Source organism: Pteropus alecto, unplaced genomic scaffold (assembly GCF_000325575.1).
Source record: "Pteropus alecto unplaced genomic scaffold, ASM32557v1 scaffold206, whole genome shotgun sequence".
In the NCBI taxonomy this organism is placed as follows: domain Eukaryota; kingdom Metazoa; phylum Chordata; class Mammalia; order Chiroptera; family Pteropodidae; genus Pteropus; species Pteropus alecto.
This window is the reverse complement of record NW_006438906.1, coordinates 1,010,618-1,027,491: the sequence shown is the minus strand read 5'-3', so window position 1 is coordinate 1,027,491 and position 16,874 is coordinate 1,010,618. Positions and strand designations below refer to the sequence as shown.

Below are 16,874 nucleotides of genomic sequence, written 5' to 3'. Positions count from 1 at the left end.
TGGATAGCTATTGACTCCTTTTTTAGGAACCCCAGATGGGAAGCAAGAGCTAACTCATTGCTTTCTTCTCCTGACTCACTTGGACCTCCTCCTCCTCCTCCTCATTCATCCTCCCATTTGGTTCTTGATTAGATGCTTAGAATTGGACCAACGATCTAATTTGACAAGCCGGGTTGGCTGGAAAGATAATCCAGAAAGGAAAATCCTCTTAACTCAGCCCAAAGCTCTTCTTCGAGTTTATGGGACAACTTCTCACCAAGATTTTCTGGTTCCCCAAATAATCCAGTGATGGCATCAGGCAAGCATCTCTCTCCCCAGTTTAATATTGTACACTACTGTAAAGCTTCTCAGTTTTTGTTTCTAGAACTGTCTAAGCAGTCACAAAAGGGGGAAGAAAGCCTTTTCTCTCCTGCTAGGTGGCCTCTAATGATTCTCTCAACCATCCCCCAAAAGGTGTGGCTTAGAGTTGGTCATGCATCCTGTCAAGGTCTGTCTTGGCTGCTATAATGGGCAGGTTACTTGCTTAGGAGGCCACAAAGCACATCTGTAGGCTAGGGATCTGGGGGCCCAAGTGTAGAACCTGTTCCTCACCTCCACGCCTAACACAGAGGGTGGAGGCTTAGAGAGCCCGAGATCTTCAAGACTTGAAGAGCTCTACTCGGCTCCAGCAGAGCTCTGAGAATAGGACATCCACATCTTTAGGTTCCTGGACGACCCTGCCTCCTTCCAGCTCCCCCTAGGGCTCCAGTGGGGAAAGGAAAAGGAAAAGCAAGCGAATAGAGCCGGGGCGCTCCCTTCCTCCTCCCTCTCCCTATAGCGGCTAGCTAGGTCTCGGCGTCTTCCGTCCCGCGGCCCTGCGCACAAGCCAGTCAGGTAGCCCCCCGCCCCCGCCCCGAGCGGTTTGGAACTGCGAGCGGGCATGATCTGCCCTAGGCCTGGCCTCCTTGGGCCCGCATCGCCCTCCCCCTTCCATCCCCTCCGCTCCGGCAGCGATGACATCATTCTTCCCTGACTCCGGGACTGCGGACAGGCGGTAGGATCGGCGCCCAGCAAGGACTCTAAGCACGTAGGCCTAGGATGCTGGGGGCTCTTCCAAAAGGTGGGCACAAGCGGCTCCAGCGCGGCCCCGCCCCCTCTCCCGTCGGTTCCGTAGCTCTCTTATCAGCGTCCCTGACTCTCTATCTCACCGCAGCGCTCTCTCCTCCCCGGCTCCCGTACCGCCAGCTTGGACTACCTGCGTTCTTCTCAGGAGAAGAACGGAATTCCCGGGTCCTGCACCCACCCACTACCTCTACGGGTCCCTGCGCCATCCATATCCAGAAAACTGGCGGGCAGGCCCCTCCTCCTCCACAAGCCTATTCCCAGTCCCTCATAGCCCTACTGCTCTCCGGCCCCATCCCCCGCCTTGAGCATCACAGGCCTCCAGGGCTAAAAGCCTCCGCACCTCTCACGCAAGCCCACTGGGCCTGACGCCCGCGGTGTCCTATGGCAGTTCCCTTCCTTTCCCAGCTACGGGCCTCCGTTAGTGGTGTGCACCATTGTGCGCCGTTCGGTTCCATCCGACGGCGCTCCCCGTGGCTCCCTTGGCCTGCCTCCTCAGACGGTGCCCTCCATCCTTACAGGCCCCTTTGCTGTCACCCCGCGTATTCTCCCACGGTTTTCTTGTCCTGCAGCTTCCCCCTCCCCGGTGATGCGTTTTCGAGGTTTTCTTGGCTCCATCCAAACGTGTCCCCTCCTCACAGCCCCCAAGGCCTGATTCTCTCTTCCCTGCCCCGGCCTGTCCACCGCCCGCCCCCTCACCAGCGGCTGCATCTCCGAGTGCGCGGTGGGCACCTGGAACCGGTCGATCTCCTCCATCATGGTGCCAGCGAGCGAGCGGGCCCGGGGCCGGGCGCGGCTATGGACGCCGACGGGACCTCGCGGGGCGGTGGCCCCAGGAGCCGGGTGGGTGGTGCAGCCTAGGCCGCCCCAGACGAGTCAGGCGAGCAGGCAGCCGAGCAGATCGACGGGTGGGCGCGGGGCGGGAGGTTCACTGGTGGGCTGAGGCCGGCGTGGCTCTGTGGGCTTGCCTAGCACTCCCGCGGCTGTGGCGGGACAGAGCCGCAGGTCTGGCCTCGCCTCCTCCTCCGCCGCCGCCTCCTGTCAGCAGCTCAGCCACTGCGGTGACTCGGCAACTCCACTTCCGGGTCCGGGACACCGCCTGAATCTACATTATTCATGAGGAGGCGGTGCCTGGACGCCCCAGCCCCTCCCACATGCAGGAGTTCCAAACGCGAGGGGCCGCGAGTGGCACTATTCCTGAGGGGGCGGGGCTTAGTGGAGCCCGAGGTTCCTCGCACGCCCAGACCCTCCTCCACCTTGAGTCGGGCGGGGGCGTCAGAGGCGCCTGCGCCTTGGCTGCAGGTTGGTTGCTGGGTAACCGCGTCAAGGAGGAGCCGTGTCCATCCTGAAAAGGCGCGGGGACCCGCAACGACTGCTGTCCCAAAAAACCCCAGCGACTGGGAATTGAAGTGAAAGGGATTCCGGATTTTCTGTACGTGATCGAGGGTACGGACAAGCTTCTTGTCTTCAGGCGAGGGAGCGCTTTGTAGACGCTCCAAGTGTTGAGGTGTTTCCTGCTTCTTTGAAGATGTCCCCGAAACTGCAGCATCGTAGGCAGGTAATACAGATAACAACTTGCCCTCTCTCGATGAACTCTGACCTTCACCACCAATGACCACTGATCATACCTCTCCAACTGATTCTTCGTCTTCCTTTCCCTGTTAACCTCTAACCTTCTCTCTCCTTGTGACCCTTGGCCTTTGTTCCCACCGACCTCTGACTCTATCCTGCTCTCTTCCACTAATCTTAACCTTCTCCCCGACACTGCCCTGACTCACTGTTTCCTACTTCTTTTTCACTTACCGCTCACCACGCCATTCCCTCACTCCACAGACCCATGCTGACCAGCCCATTCTCCTTAACTGCCTACCCCCACTCCTACCAACACGTTCCTCATTGCCCTCATATTCTTGTCCCAAAGAAATTATTTTTCCAGCCCTTTGCTGTGTGCCCAGAGCTGGGCTACGTGGAGACACAGGTCTTTAGGAGCCCACAGCGGGAGTACAGGAGACAGGACAGATTATGTGCCAGATTTTGGTTTAGATTTTCTGTGCTGAGAGACTTGTAAGGAGAGAGAGGTCATGTAAAGAGGAAGAGAAGAGAGATCCCTTTCCCATCCCTGGCCTCACTTTAACACACTGCACAGTCCAAACACTGCCCCTAAACTATTTTTGGAGCCTCATATGTCTCACTTCCTTACGAGTCCCTGGTCCACTCCTGTGACCCATCCAGCCATGTAAACATTGTGTCCTTGTTGCCAACTGGCCAGATGTCATCCCTTTTTACAGGAAACCCAAGAGTCAGTCCCCCTTACCCATCCAGCACAGAGCACTGCTTTCCTCTCCAGTATCACCCTGAAAGGTGAAGTAAAGTCCAGATTCTTGAGGAGCTCTCTGTGGTGAGTCCTTTAAGAATCACTTTTTCCCAAAGCTTTTATGAATTATCACCCTGAGACTAATATGCAGTTTCTGGTTCTGTGAGGCAGGACTTCTATTTATCTATTCGAAATGTTCCTCTCTTAGGCCTAGGTATTTTGAGGTTTGGAGAGCAAATCTGTGTCCATGCTGGTTATGATTTTACATATTTTGGTGGGCTCCTCCATATTAGCCTTTGTTCCTTTGCTTCTTTCACCTGGCCTTCCATAGCAGGTGGAATCATCTTTCTTAGATCTCTGCAACCATGGAGAGGATGTTTTTCCCATATGGCCATGCCCTAGCTTTATGTCAGGGTCAAGCTGCATTTTGAGGTTCATGTACTGTGTGCTTGGGCCTACTGACTCTTAATTTACATGCAGTTTTAAATTCAGCATTACTGAGATCTGGTTTACATACAATGAAATGGACCATTTTAGTTGTACATGTTGACAAGTTTCAACAAATTTATACATTTGAGAACCACCACAACGATCAAGATGTAAGACACTTCCACCCTGAAAAGTTCCTCTGTGCTTCATCTCAGTCAGTCTTCCTGAACACCCCTAGCCCCAGGTAACCACTGACCTGCTTTCTGTCACTATGGTTTAGATTTGTCTTTTCCAGCACCTGCAGTTTGAACAAGCTTGCGGATCAGTTTTTCCAGCCCATTAGGGGAGATGTTAGAGGCTAATTATACTGAGAGCAGAGAGAGGTAGCAGCAGACAGGAAGCAGAGAAACTTGGGCCAGCTTGCTGTCCCCCTCCCAGGGAAGGGTAGTACAAAATAAATATTGGTGTGTGGGGGTATGAGAAAAGGCTGGGTTGTGTTAGGTTGTATTATCACCTTCTTGTCTCAGTGAATCCCAGTCTGGATCAGTGATGAGCTGAGTGTGGGACAACCTAGAGAGGTTTGAGAAGTTGTCTCTGGGAGCTCAGTCCAATGAGGGGAAACAGAACTGAGGCATACAAAGATAAGGGAGGATGGAATCCCTGGAGCTGAGAAGGAGACATGCGAGTTGGAGCAGCAGAAAAGCTTCGGGGAGGAGGCAGCTACAAGCTGAATGTCTGCAGTGGAGAGGTAAGGTCAGGGTTGGGTTCGTTAGTGGACAGAGAAGAGTCTAAATTCCATTGCTCATGTCACTTCACTCATCAGACCTTTCAATTGCTCCCTCTTACTCTTAGGATAAAGTCCCAAAAGTCCGACTTGCTTTATATGGCCTGCAGGGCCTTGCAAGGTCTATCTAGCCTTTGCTACCCACCCTATTTTAGATCTCACCATTTCTCTGTGAAAAGTCCACAGCCTCAGTACACTGAACTGTCCTCACTTCTTGGAAAGTGATATCCACACTCACTTTCTCCTCTAGGCCTTTGCAACTGATGTTTCCTCTGCCTGCCTGGTACAGTCTTTTCTGTCTGTTACCATGTGTTCCATGCCACTCTACCCCAAATCTGTCCTTCATTTCTTGCTTACACATCGGATCTGAGCTTGGCTGCCATATTCTCCTACAAGGGATTAAGTACCCTTTCAGGAGGCAGGATAGGGTGATGTTCCCACTAGATCAGGGATCCCCAACCCCCAGGCTGAAGACCAGTACCAGTCTGTGGCCTGTTAGGAACCAGGCTGCACAGCAGGAGGTGAGCGGTGGCCAGTGAGCAAAGCTTCATCTGTATTTGTAGCCACTTCCTAGCTCTAGCATCACTACCTTAGCTCCACCTCAGATCATCAGGCATTAGATTGTCATAGGAACATTGGTCCCTGGTGCCAAAAATATTGGGGACCACTGCACTAGACTATCAACTCTGTGATGGCAAGAATCATGTTTGTCTTGTTCATTGTTGATTCCCCTGAACCTGACACAATGCCCAGAATATATCAAGTTCTGAAAATGAGTTGAATATGAATTCTGAATGCCTTAAGCTGTTTTTTGGAAATTTCACTCTGAGTGTGTAGGATAGGAAGGAGCCTGGAATGGGGAGGAATGTAGAGAGGGAGGATAACAAGGAAATGTCACAGTAGAAGCATGTTTTTCCAGGTTCACATTAATATCTGCTTTGGCAGTAGGGCTATGAATGATCCACATTTGAACCACATATACCCATGCCTTAAAAGCTGGGTATTGGAGATTAAGAGGTCAAAAGTTCTGATGATGAAGAGCCATTCTCATTTAACAGTTAGTTGCTGAGTACCTACTGTGTGCCAGTACTGTTCTAGGTATTAGTGATAGAGCAACAGACAAAAGAAACAAAAACCCCCGCTCTCACGGAGCTTAACTTTTAGTTAGAGGTAAATTGTCAATAAACAAAATATATAGTTTATCAAATGGTGTAGTAGGTGTCGAGAAGAAAAATAAAGCAGGGAAAGATGGACTAGGAAGTTCAGGGAATCAGAAGATTATGATTTAAATATAGTGGTCAGGGAAGGCCTTGCAGTGTTGACATTTGAGAAAGACCTCAAGGAAATGAAAGAGTTAGCTATGTGGTATCTTGGGAGAAAGCATTCCAGACAGAGGACACAGCAAGTGTAAAGTACCTGAGATGGGAGCTAGCTACACATGTTCTGGATCAGCAAGGAAGGGGCCAGAGGGAAGTGGCCTGAAATAAGGTCAAAGAAGTGCATCCCTCTACCCCAAAGGGTTAATCAAATAACCCATGGCATATTAAATTGATCACGATGGAGCTCCATGATTCATAATTTGTCATTAAAATGCATGAATGTCAGGCACCATAAACCATGATCAGCTCAAAACATCAGTGGTAATGCCCCAATAACAAAGTGTCCTTCCTGAAAATTGCAAGAATTCTAACTGGCTGCATGTGTATATGTGCAGTAGGAGCTTTGCAACATTGCCAGATCTTGCCTGGCAGCCAGACTTCTTAGTAGAGAACTGAATTAGAGTCTTCTGTGAACTCCAGTTAAAAGCTAATTTTAGTTTATGACTAACAAATTTTAGTACTCCTTTATAACTCAGTTGGTTACCATAAAAAAAAAAAAAGTTTGGAATTTTTGCATCATTTGCCTGTAAGAGCCAAGGAAAAGACTTGCATTTTGGATCATTTTGTGGTCTCTCCAGAGGCCCCTCTGAGACAATACTTGTAGAAATATTAATTCTGATAAGGGGTGACTAGGATAGGGGCAAGAAGGCAGGATTAGGTGCAAGGCCAAAAGAAAGTCTTAGATAGTACAGAGATTTTGAGTCTTGTATCTGGGCCTGAGATCCATAGAAGAAAGGACAGGAGGGGGTGAACAGAATCTAAAGGAAGTTCATGTGTTTCTGTATGCACAAAGTAAGATATCCTCACTCTCGTGACCCTTCTTAATGTCACCTTTATACCTCCTATCTTCCTCAAGCCCTAAATATAATCCTTTGACCCTATACCTCTCAAATATCTCTTGAATCAAACCACTTTTCTTATATTCGCTGCCACCTGCTTAGCCCAACCCACAATCATCTCTCACCCAGAGTGCTGTAAAAAAGCCTTATAACTGGTATTCCCCTCACTCACTCATGCCCCTTACAGTCCATTCTCTACACTACACCAAGTTATCTGTTCAAACTCAATCTGATTTTGTCATCCTCTACTCAGAACCCTTCAGTATCTTCCCATTGCTCTTAGGATACGTACCAAATTTTTAGATCACCATTCGAATGCCTGTATGTGCTAAGGCTTGCTTGGGTCTCTAAGCCTTAACTTGTACAACTCTCTCTCTGTTTTGCTGTACTTCAGTTCTATGTGCTGTCCCCTCTTTCTGGAACACTCTTCACATGTCCCCTCACACATGTAGTCACCTAAGATTTCAGCCCAAACACCAATTCCCACAACCTGCCCCAAAGCCCCCTGTTAATGAAGATAGGGTTAAGCTTCCTCTATTACATAGCCTTATTGCTTTTTTTTTTCTTTCTTCCATAGCATGCATCATGGTGTGTAATTATGCACTTGTTTGTGTAATTATTTGATTATAGGGTATCTCTCCTATTAGACTATGAGCTCCTTGAGAGCAGGGCCTGCGGATGTTTTTGCTCACACCTGTATTCTCAGTTCCTAATACAGTGGTCATCATGTCAGAAACTCTTAATGAATGATTATTGAATTAATGATGGAAGGTGGTTGGGGAACTAACATAGGGTGCTATGGAAACATGTTTTAGAAGATCCTAACACTGATTCTGAGGAATCAGGGAACACTTCTAGGAGGAACACCATGGAAATTTGGACAGAGGAATAAGAGTCTAAAATGTAAGATAAGGAGTGTGCAGAGAAGTTAGAAGACAAGGAAGAATAATGACCCAGAAGCCTAAGGAAGAGTGTGTTTATAGTGAGTTTTTAGTGTTTATAGAGTGGTTAGCTATGTTGCATGCTCCTAAGGGGTCAAAGAAGATAAGAACTAGACATAAAATAATTAGGAAGTCATTGTGGACCTTAGAAAGAACAATTTCAGAGGTAAAAGCCAAACTGAACTGAGCTAAGAAGGCAGGAAAGACCATGTAGACAAGGATTTTTTTTTTAGAAGTGAATATGTTAAATGCCAAGGAGAGGGACTCTGGCGTAGATAGAAAGAAGAAGTTGAGGATGAAGGACAAAGATAAAATAATGAGTAGAGTCAAGTCTCTGAGGAGGTGGGAATGGATGAGTTATGGAAAGGAGGTGGAACATTTTGTAACAGGAGAGGAGAAAGGAGGAAAGGTTGGATGCAGATGATAATAATTTAGAGGTTTAATGGCAGGAAGCTGAGAGAGTTTTTTTCTTCTCTTCCCTTAGTGTTATGGAATTCCTTCTGGAAGTGATAACTAGAAAACAAATTTTGCCAATGGCTGTTCCATTTTGTTATGATTACAGTCATGCTATTTCAGAGTTATGGTCTGAGGTTTGTCATGCACAATTATCAGATTACAAAACAGCTGTGAGCATTTGAGGCCAGAACTTGGTCTCCTCCCCTTTACTGTGGAGCCTAGCGCATTGTTAGTACTCAATACGTGCCAGGTACTCAAATAATAAAAGGAGAGGGCTCTTGTGCTTATCCCTGGGCTTTGCAGCCTGCAAGCTGATGTTGAAGAGTAATTTTGATCCTCTGGCTCCAGCTGTGAGCAAACCACATGAAATTGTTTTCTGCCAGATAGGAATGTATAGGGAGTATTCATGCTTCCCAATTGCTGAGACAGAGTTATATGTAAGAAGCAAGCAAAAGATAGTTGTTGATCAGTCTTTGGTTTTACTGCTTTGTGTCTCACAACACTTTGTCCTACTCATAGAGTTACTGGATTCTGGTATATATGGTGGATTTATGTGCTCCGTTTATCTCATCTCCTAGATTTGAGAACCTTTAGACTGGGACCAACTCAACCTTTATTCTTCTTTAGCTCTTATCCTAGGATCTGGCATCTAGTAAATGCTTAATAAATATTAGATGAATAAATAATGACTGAATGAATTAGTTGATGAGTAAATGAATGATGAAAAGGTACATACTGCAGTATTCTAAACACTAACTTTTCTTTCTGGGCCTGCAGAAGAAGCAGTTCAGGTGTCTTTCATCCTAGTCAAGCAACCTAATTCTGTTAATTATGTAGGGACCATACTCCTGATGCTAATCTTATTTTCCTTACTTTTATTTTTACCTTACATCCATTTTCTCATTTACTTATTTTCCATGTGTCACATATTCTGCTTCGAATCTTGCTTTGAGACAAATGAGAATATAAATGGATAAAAACATCTGCTGATCTTTGGACAGACATGTTCCAAACCTTCATGTCTTTGTTAATTATTTTTTCCCCCTCTGCCTAGAATTCTCAGTGTTTTCTTACTTCTCCTGCCCTTTTTGGGCCTGGGAAACTCTAAGGCACATATATTTAAGTTAAACTCTTTAAGTTACAAAGAACAGAGGCTCACAAGTTACCTCAAGTAAAAGGGGTAGGTGGGTAAAGGGGGAAGGTATATATGTGGCTGTATGTGGGTGGGTATTATAAATACATAGATAGCCTAGAATTGGAAGTGGAAAACTCTTGGTTCTAAAACAGATGTGGGTACTAATTACTTTCTCTACATTTCTCATGGCCACTTAACAGTTATGTTTCCTTCTCTATTTTCATTTCCTAACCAACAACTTTTTTATGATTTCTGCTCCCTCATAACTTTAGTGTGTTTCCAGCTCATCATGGCCACTTTGGCCTCTCTCGACTTCATACACATCAGCATCAATATCTTCATCCAACCACCAGTTCTTTCTGTAGTCCCAGTTCACACTCTTGGAGAAGGAATCTGGTTGTTCTTAGCCCATCTGTTTATGCTAGGCTATATCAAGGTGAAACAAGATCCTATGGCTCTCTAAGCAGCCAAAGCTGTGAGCAGGGCAATTTCCCTTAGAAGCAGGTAGGGTCTTTCCTGGCTCCTCCAGTGCAAGATATAACCTGCTTTACTCCAAAGTAACTTCTGCATTGTTTCTGATAAATCTCTTTCTCGTACATTGTAAAGGAAGGGCCTTAGATTTTTTCCAGCCCAATGCCTTCATTCAGAGCTGATATTTACATTACAAAAAAGTTCTATCCTTTACACCAGCTCTGAGGATGTTTTTTAAAGAGCATTTTTTTTGCAACAAATTTTAAAATGCAGCAACTTTTATATGTAAATTTTAAAGACCTTGATATATGGTCTGGCCATGACGGAACAATTCATAATGAACCTGCCCTCCACTGTACACAACTCTAATCCTGTACACAATATATGAAGCAACTATTTTAGGCATTCCCTCCCAACAGTAATTCCCGAAGAAAGGAAAATACCCAACATAAGTTACATGTTTATCTTCGTTCTTTGCATGGAGACAATTTCTTCTTATTATTTTTTATTATTTTTTTATTTTTAAATTTATTTAAATTAGTTTCAAAGTACATTGGTTAGACATCTATAGTACATTGGTTAGACATCTATATAGTTCATAAAACGATCCCCCCAATTGCTCCCTTCCCCCTCTGGCTCTCCACCTAGCCATCAAATTAATGCTAACTGCATTCTCTCTGCCGTGCTCCCCATCCCCGTGACCAACTATCAACTACTAATTTGTACTTCTTTAACCTTTCACCCCATTCTCCCAGCCCCTCAACCCCCTCCCCTCTGTCCATTACCAAATCGTTGGGGACAATTTTTTGATCATGGTTTAGGGAGATAGATCCAAAGAATACAATGATATCAGTGAGGTAACCTAGGTGTTGGAATTAGCAGACAGTGACTTTAAAGATGCTGTTATAAATATATTTATAGACTTAAAAATATATTGAGTTAATGAATGGGGAATCTAAGCAGAAAAATGGAAACGATGAAAAAATATATATCAGAAATGAAAAAATGTATTGGATAGGCCTAACAGCTAATGTGAAGATGGATCCATTGAAATTATCCAATCCAAAGAACAGAGAAAGACAAGATTAAAAAATAAAAAAGAGCCTTAGTGGCCTGTGGGAATAAGTTACATATGTATTTGGAGCATGTATACAGTTAGAATCTCAGAAAAAAAGAGAGGAGGGGGAAAATATTTCAAGAAATAATGATAAAAGTTTCTTATATTTGATAGAAAACATATAGTATTATCAGAATCTCAGTGAGCCCCAGGAAGGATAAATACAAGGAAACCACATCTAGGTCTTTTATAGTAAAAACACTGAAAACCAAAGATAAAAATAAAAATCTTGAAAGTAGCCAGAGAAAAATGACACAATGCACACAGGGGAATAATGATATGATTATGGCTGACTTCTCATTCTACAACAGAGGTCAGAAGGTGATAAAGTGACATATTTAAAGCACTGAAAGAAAATTACTATCAATCCAGAATTTTATATCCAGCAAAAGTGAGAGAATTTGTCATCAGCAGACCTTCACTATAAGAAATACTAAAGGAAGTTCTTTAGGCTGAAGGAAAATAATACCTTTGGGAAACTATCTAAAGGAAGGACCAAAAAGTACTGGAAATGGTAAATATGTGGCTAAAGATAAAAGACTAGCTTTTTTTCTTCTATTTTCTTAAAAGACATATGACTGACTAAAGCAAAAATAATACCATTGTTTTTAAGTGAAGCTTATAATATATGTAGAAATATATGACAATGATAAGGCAAAAGATAAGGTGGTAAATGGAGTTAAGATGTAAGATTATTACATTATGAAATATGAAGTGGTATGATATTTATTCTTAGTAGAATATGGTAAGTTTAGGATGCATATTATTAACCTTATAGCAACCACAAACAGTAATACAAAAGGCACAGCTAAAAAGCCAATAGAGAAAACAAAATGACATCGTTTTAAAAACTCAGTTAACACAAGAGAAGGAAGAAAATAAACAGAGGGGAAAAAGCAGATGGGAAAAAATAGAAAAACACATGGGGATATGAAGTACAGCAGAGGGAATATAGTCAATAATACTGTAATAATTATGTATAGTGCAAGGCGGGTACAAGACTAATTGGGTGGATCACTTTGTAAGTTATATAAATGTCTAACCACTATGCTGTGCACCTGAAACTAATATAAAATAATATTGAATGTCAACTTTAATTGAAAAATAAAAATAAAAACAAAGACCGACATTGGAAAGATCAATACTTTCAATTAAAAGGCAGAGTTTCTTAGGTGAGAAAAAAAAAAAAAACAAGACCAACTGTATGCTGCCTATAAAAAATAGTTTAAATGTAAAGACATAGAAAGGTTGAAAATAAAACAGTGGAAAAAATATACAAGTGGGAAGCATAAGAAAACTGTATTATCAGAACTAAGTAGGCTTTAAGACAGGGAAGATTCCCAAAGATAAAGACATTTCATAATGATACAGGGTCAATTCAAGAGGAGACATAAAATCACAGACATGTATTCACCTATTAATAGAACTTTAAGATATATGAATCAAAAACTGACAGAGCTAAAGGGAGAAATAGGAAAATACACAATGATGGTTGGAGATTTTAACACTCCTTTCTCAGTAATTGAAAGATATAGAAGATCTGTCATCTAACTTGGCCTACTTAACGTTTATAGAACACTACACCCAAGAACTGTAAATGAAAATTACACCCAAGAACTACAGAGTGTTCATAAAAATAGACCATATACTGGGACATAAAATAAGTCTCAATATATTTGAAAAGATTAGAATTTTACAGCTTTTAATTCAATTCAAATACCCATCCATAAAAGAAGGAATTTCTGCATACTAAGAATAGTTTGACCAAAATGTAATTAATTTAAATATAAATATCAATCTTTAAAATCCCCAAATATTTAAAAATTAAAGAACATACTTCTGAATAACACTTGTCAAGAAAAGCACAAGAGATTCAAGATGGCGTAGAAGATAGAGACTGTACATGCCTCCTCTAGCAATCACACCAAAATTATAGCAAAACTACAGAGCAACCAGTATGCGGAGTTGCTAGAGGTCTGGCTGAATAGAAGCCCTGTAACTAGGTCACTTCAAATAACAGGTCACCTCAAAACGGTAGGAGGGGCAGAGATGCAAAACAGCCTGGTTCCACAACTGCATGTGACGATCGAGAATCAGGAGAGCGATCTTGACTGCAGAGCCACCTTCCCCATCTGAGGAGTGAGGGGTCCTGGCCGCACATTGGGTTCCCCAGCCCATGCTTCCAGTGCCAGGAAAAGAAGTCCCCACAATCTCAGGTTGCAGCTGAGTGAGACGGAGGGCTGCAGGAAGTGGAGGCCTTCCCTCTTACAGGGCCCACACCAGCCTTACTTATCGATGGAATTGCTCCCTCTGAACTCCAGCACTTGGGCAGCTGCTTGAGTGGGGCCAGGGACATACAGGGAGGTGCTGAGCTATCAGGCTTCAGGATGAGGGCTGGTGGGGCAGCTTGCACCTGGACAGGGGTGCAGGGAGAAGCCATTGTTCCTTTGTGGAGCCCTCCCTGCTCCCAGCTTGTAGATGCAGGCACCATCAACCTGGATAACACAGGTAGCTCTGCCCAGGTGATTCCCTGAGACTCTGCCTCTCCCAACTTGTGGGCCCACCCAGCTGCTTCCAGTGATTTATTCCAAACAAATGGGCTGTCTTGGCTCCTGCTGTGAGTTTTCATAAAATCTCTGAAAGGTTCACAAAACCCAAAGCATCTGGCCTCAGCATGCCCTGTACCTTGTGCTGAGCAGCCCCAAGTCCCACACCACTGGCAGCTGGCCTTGTTTCTGATTTGGCCCCTCAAGGCACCTATAAGCCCAGCACAGGTAGCAACTATATGTGGATTGCTTGGTGACTCTTACCAGGTGGCCCCGGAGATGCATAGCCTGCAGCTGAACTTGGCCTGCAGCTGGACCCCTCAGGTCTATGCCAAGGGGCCCCACAGCACACCTACTACATAAAGCCATTCTACTCAGACTGGGAGACTAAGAAGCCCTACCTAATACATAGAAATAGACACAGGGAGGCAGCCAAGATGGGAAGACAAAGAAGCTTGTCCTACATGAAAGAACAGAACAAAGCTCCAGAAAAAGAATTCACAAAAATGGAGACAAGCAATATACCAGATGTAGAGTTCAGAACACTCAAGGAACTTAGGGGAAGAATAGATAGACTCAGTGAGAATTTCAAAAAAGAGGTAAAAAAAAAAAACCCATAAAAATGGAGATGGAAAACATAATAGGGCGCCAGTCAGAAATGAAGAATATAATATCTGAGATGAAGAATACATTAGAGGGAATCCACAGAGTGAATGAAATGGAGGATTGAACCAGCGACATAGAGGGTGGGGTAGCAGAGGACACCCAGTCAGAACAGCAACAAGAAAAAAGAACCCCCCCAAAATAAAGATAATTTAAGAAGCCTCTGGGACAATGTCAAGCGTAACAACATTTGCATCACAGGGGTACTGGAAGAAGAGAGAGAGCAAGGAATTGAAACCCTATTTGAAGAAATAATGATGGAAAACTTCCCTAACTTGGCAAGGGAAATACACATACAACCCCAGGAAGTTCAGAGAGTCCCAAACAAGGTGAACTCAAAGAGGCCCACACCAAAACACATCATAATTGAAATGCTGAAGGTTAAATTCAAAGAATCTTAAAAGCAGCAAGAAAAAAGCAATTAATTATCTACAAGGGAATGCCCATACAACTGTCAGCTAATTTCTCAACAGAAACTTTACAGGCCAGAAGGGCTTGGCACAAAATATTCAAAGCGATGAAAACCCAAGACCTACGACCAAGATTACTTTACTCAGTAAAGTTATCATTTAGAATTGAAAGACAGATAAAGAGCTTCCCAAACAAGAAAAAGCTAAAGGAGTTCATCACTGCCAGGCCAATATTACAGAAAATGTTGGAGGGACTTCTTTAAGAAGAAGAAAAAAATATGTATCAAAAGTCTAAATAAAGAATGGCAATAACTACATATCTATCAGTAAGTACTTCAGATGAAAAAGAACTAAATGCTCCGATCAAAAGATAGGGTGGCTGGATAAGAAAACAAGACCCTTACAAGCCTACAAGAGATTTACTTCAGATTAAAAGACACACACAGACTAAAAGTAAGAGGATGCAAAAAGATATTTTACGATAGGGGATAGTGTGCTGAGTGCAGTAAGTCAGATAAAGGAAGACAAATACCATATAATTGCATGCATTTGTGGAATCTAAGGAACAAAACAAACGAACAGAAACAAACTCATAGATATAGAGAACATTTTAAGGATTACCAAATGGGAGGGGTTTGGGGGTTGGTGAAAAAGGGGGTAGGGATTAAGAAGTACCTATTGGCAGCGCAAAATGGTCATGGAGATAGAAAGTATAGCATAAGGAATGTATTTAATAATATTGTAATAACTGTGTGTGGTGTCAGAGGTGCACTAGATTTATTGGCATGATCACTTTGTGGGTTATATAGATGTCTAATCTAGATGTCTAATTACAATGTTGTACACCTGAAACATATGGTATATTGTAGGCCAACTATAACTGAAAAATAAAAAATTATAAAAATAAAAAAATAAAATTAAAATGTATGTAGCTAAAGGATGGATTTCAAAATAGAAAAATTAAGAAATAGCAATAGGCATCTAGTTTTAAAAAGATTTCAACAATAAGTATCTGATTAAAACAAATGTAACTATAAAAAAGCACAAGGCAAATTAGAAAACATTTTTAATTGAATGGTAATGAAAATATAATATCATGAATTGTGGGATGCTGCTAAAATTGTGTTTAATGGAAATGTATAGCTTTAAATGTCTATTTTAGAAAAGAAGGTTTTAAATCAATGTTCTAAGTTTCTCCTTAAAAAACATAGAAAGATGTGCAAATTCAATCCAAAATAACAGAATAAGATTTATTTCATCAATTCCATTTATTTTATTGATTTAGACATTTATTTTATTGTTTCATAGAAACAATGAGAAAAACAATAAAGAAAATTGACAAAGCCAGGAGTTCTTTGAAAATGTTAATAAAATTAATAAAACCTAGCAGGGCTTATCAAGGTAAAAAGGAAGCACAATAGCCAATATCGGGGATGAAAAATGAGATAACACTACAGCTCCCCAGTCATTAAAAAGGACATTAAGAGAATATTATCGACAACTTTATGGCAATAAATTGAACAACTGAGATGGAGTGAAAACATGTCTCAAAAAATACGGTTTACTATAAGTGACACAAGAAGAAATGGAAAGTATGATGACTCCATACCTATTTAAAGAAATTGAATTCATAACTTAAAACCTTTCCAAAAAGAAACTTCAGGCCTAAATAGTTTCACTGATGAATTGTATCAAACATGTTAGGAATAAATAACACCAATCTTATACAAAGTCTTACAGAAAATGGAGGAGAAGGAAGTCCCAACTCATTTGATGATGTCGGCATAAGTCTGATATCAAAATCAAAGCTATTGCAAGAAAAAAAATGACAGGCCAATATCCTCATGAACATGGATGCAAAAAAATCCAGCAAAATATTAGCAAGTCTATGCCAGCAATAATGTTGCAGAAAAGATCCAAAATTAGACTGGTGAGAAACCAAGCAGCACTCAGAGAGTTGGAACTCAGGTTTATTATGCCAGCAGTCCCAGAGGAGCCAGTGCTCTGAAGATCTAGACCAGGAGCTCAGTTGCAACAGTTCTTATATAGACCTTTTTTAGTGCCGGTGGATTGGTTAATTTGTCCTCAGACCATTACAAAGCAGCGGGAGTTGCTATGGTTGCAGGTAGTTACATTGCGTTACAAAGGGCGGAAGTTGCTATGGGTTACCGGTAGTTACAAAGTGTTACAAAGAGAGGGAGTTGCTAGGGGGCAAAGCAACATTTGTTGCTTACATCAAATAAAAGGGAAGGTGAGTCTTTAGTCAATTTTGAGTACAGCCCATGCAGC

General features: G+C 42.8%; 2 protein-coding genes across 8 annotated transcripts in view; one reads left to right on the top strand and one right to left on the bottom strand.

Annotated features, from left to right (window-relative positions):
- Positions 1-2,291, bottom strand: part of FAM219A (family with sequence similarity 219 member A) — a 46,101-nt gene extending 43,810 nt beyond the window's left edge. For 2 of the 7 annotated variants that reach the window (XM_015592686.2, XM_025049728.1), the window contains exon 1: positions 1,834-2,289. In XM_015592686.2, coding sequence (XP_015448172.1) covers positions 1,834-1,860 — 27 coding nt within the window. In that variant the 5' untranslated portion in view covers positions 1,861-2,289. Of the gene's footprint in view, positions 1-1,800 lie in introns of all 7 variants that reach the window. The other 5 variants (XM_006916045.3, XM_015592687.2, XM_006916047.3 and 2 more) reach the window with 5 other exon arrangements.
- Positions 2,292-2,377: 86 nt separating this feature from the next.
- Positions 2,378-16,874, top strand: part of DNAI1 (dynein axonemal intermediate chain 1) — a 60,065-nt gene continuing 45,568 nt past the window's right edge. The window contains exon 1 of the mRNA XM_006916043.2: positions 2,378-2,659. Coding sequence (XP_006916105.2) covers positions 2,630-2,659 — 30 coding nt within the window. The 5' untranslated portion in view covers positions 2,378-2,629. The remainder of the gene's footprint in view (positions 2,660-16,874) is intronic.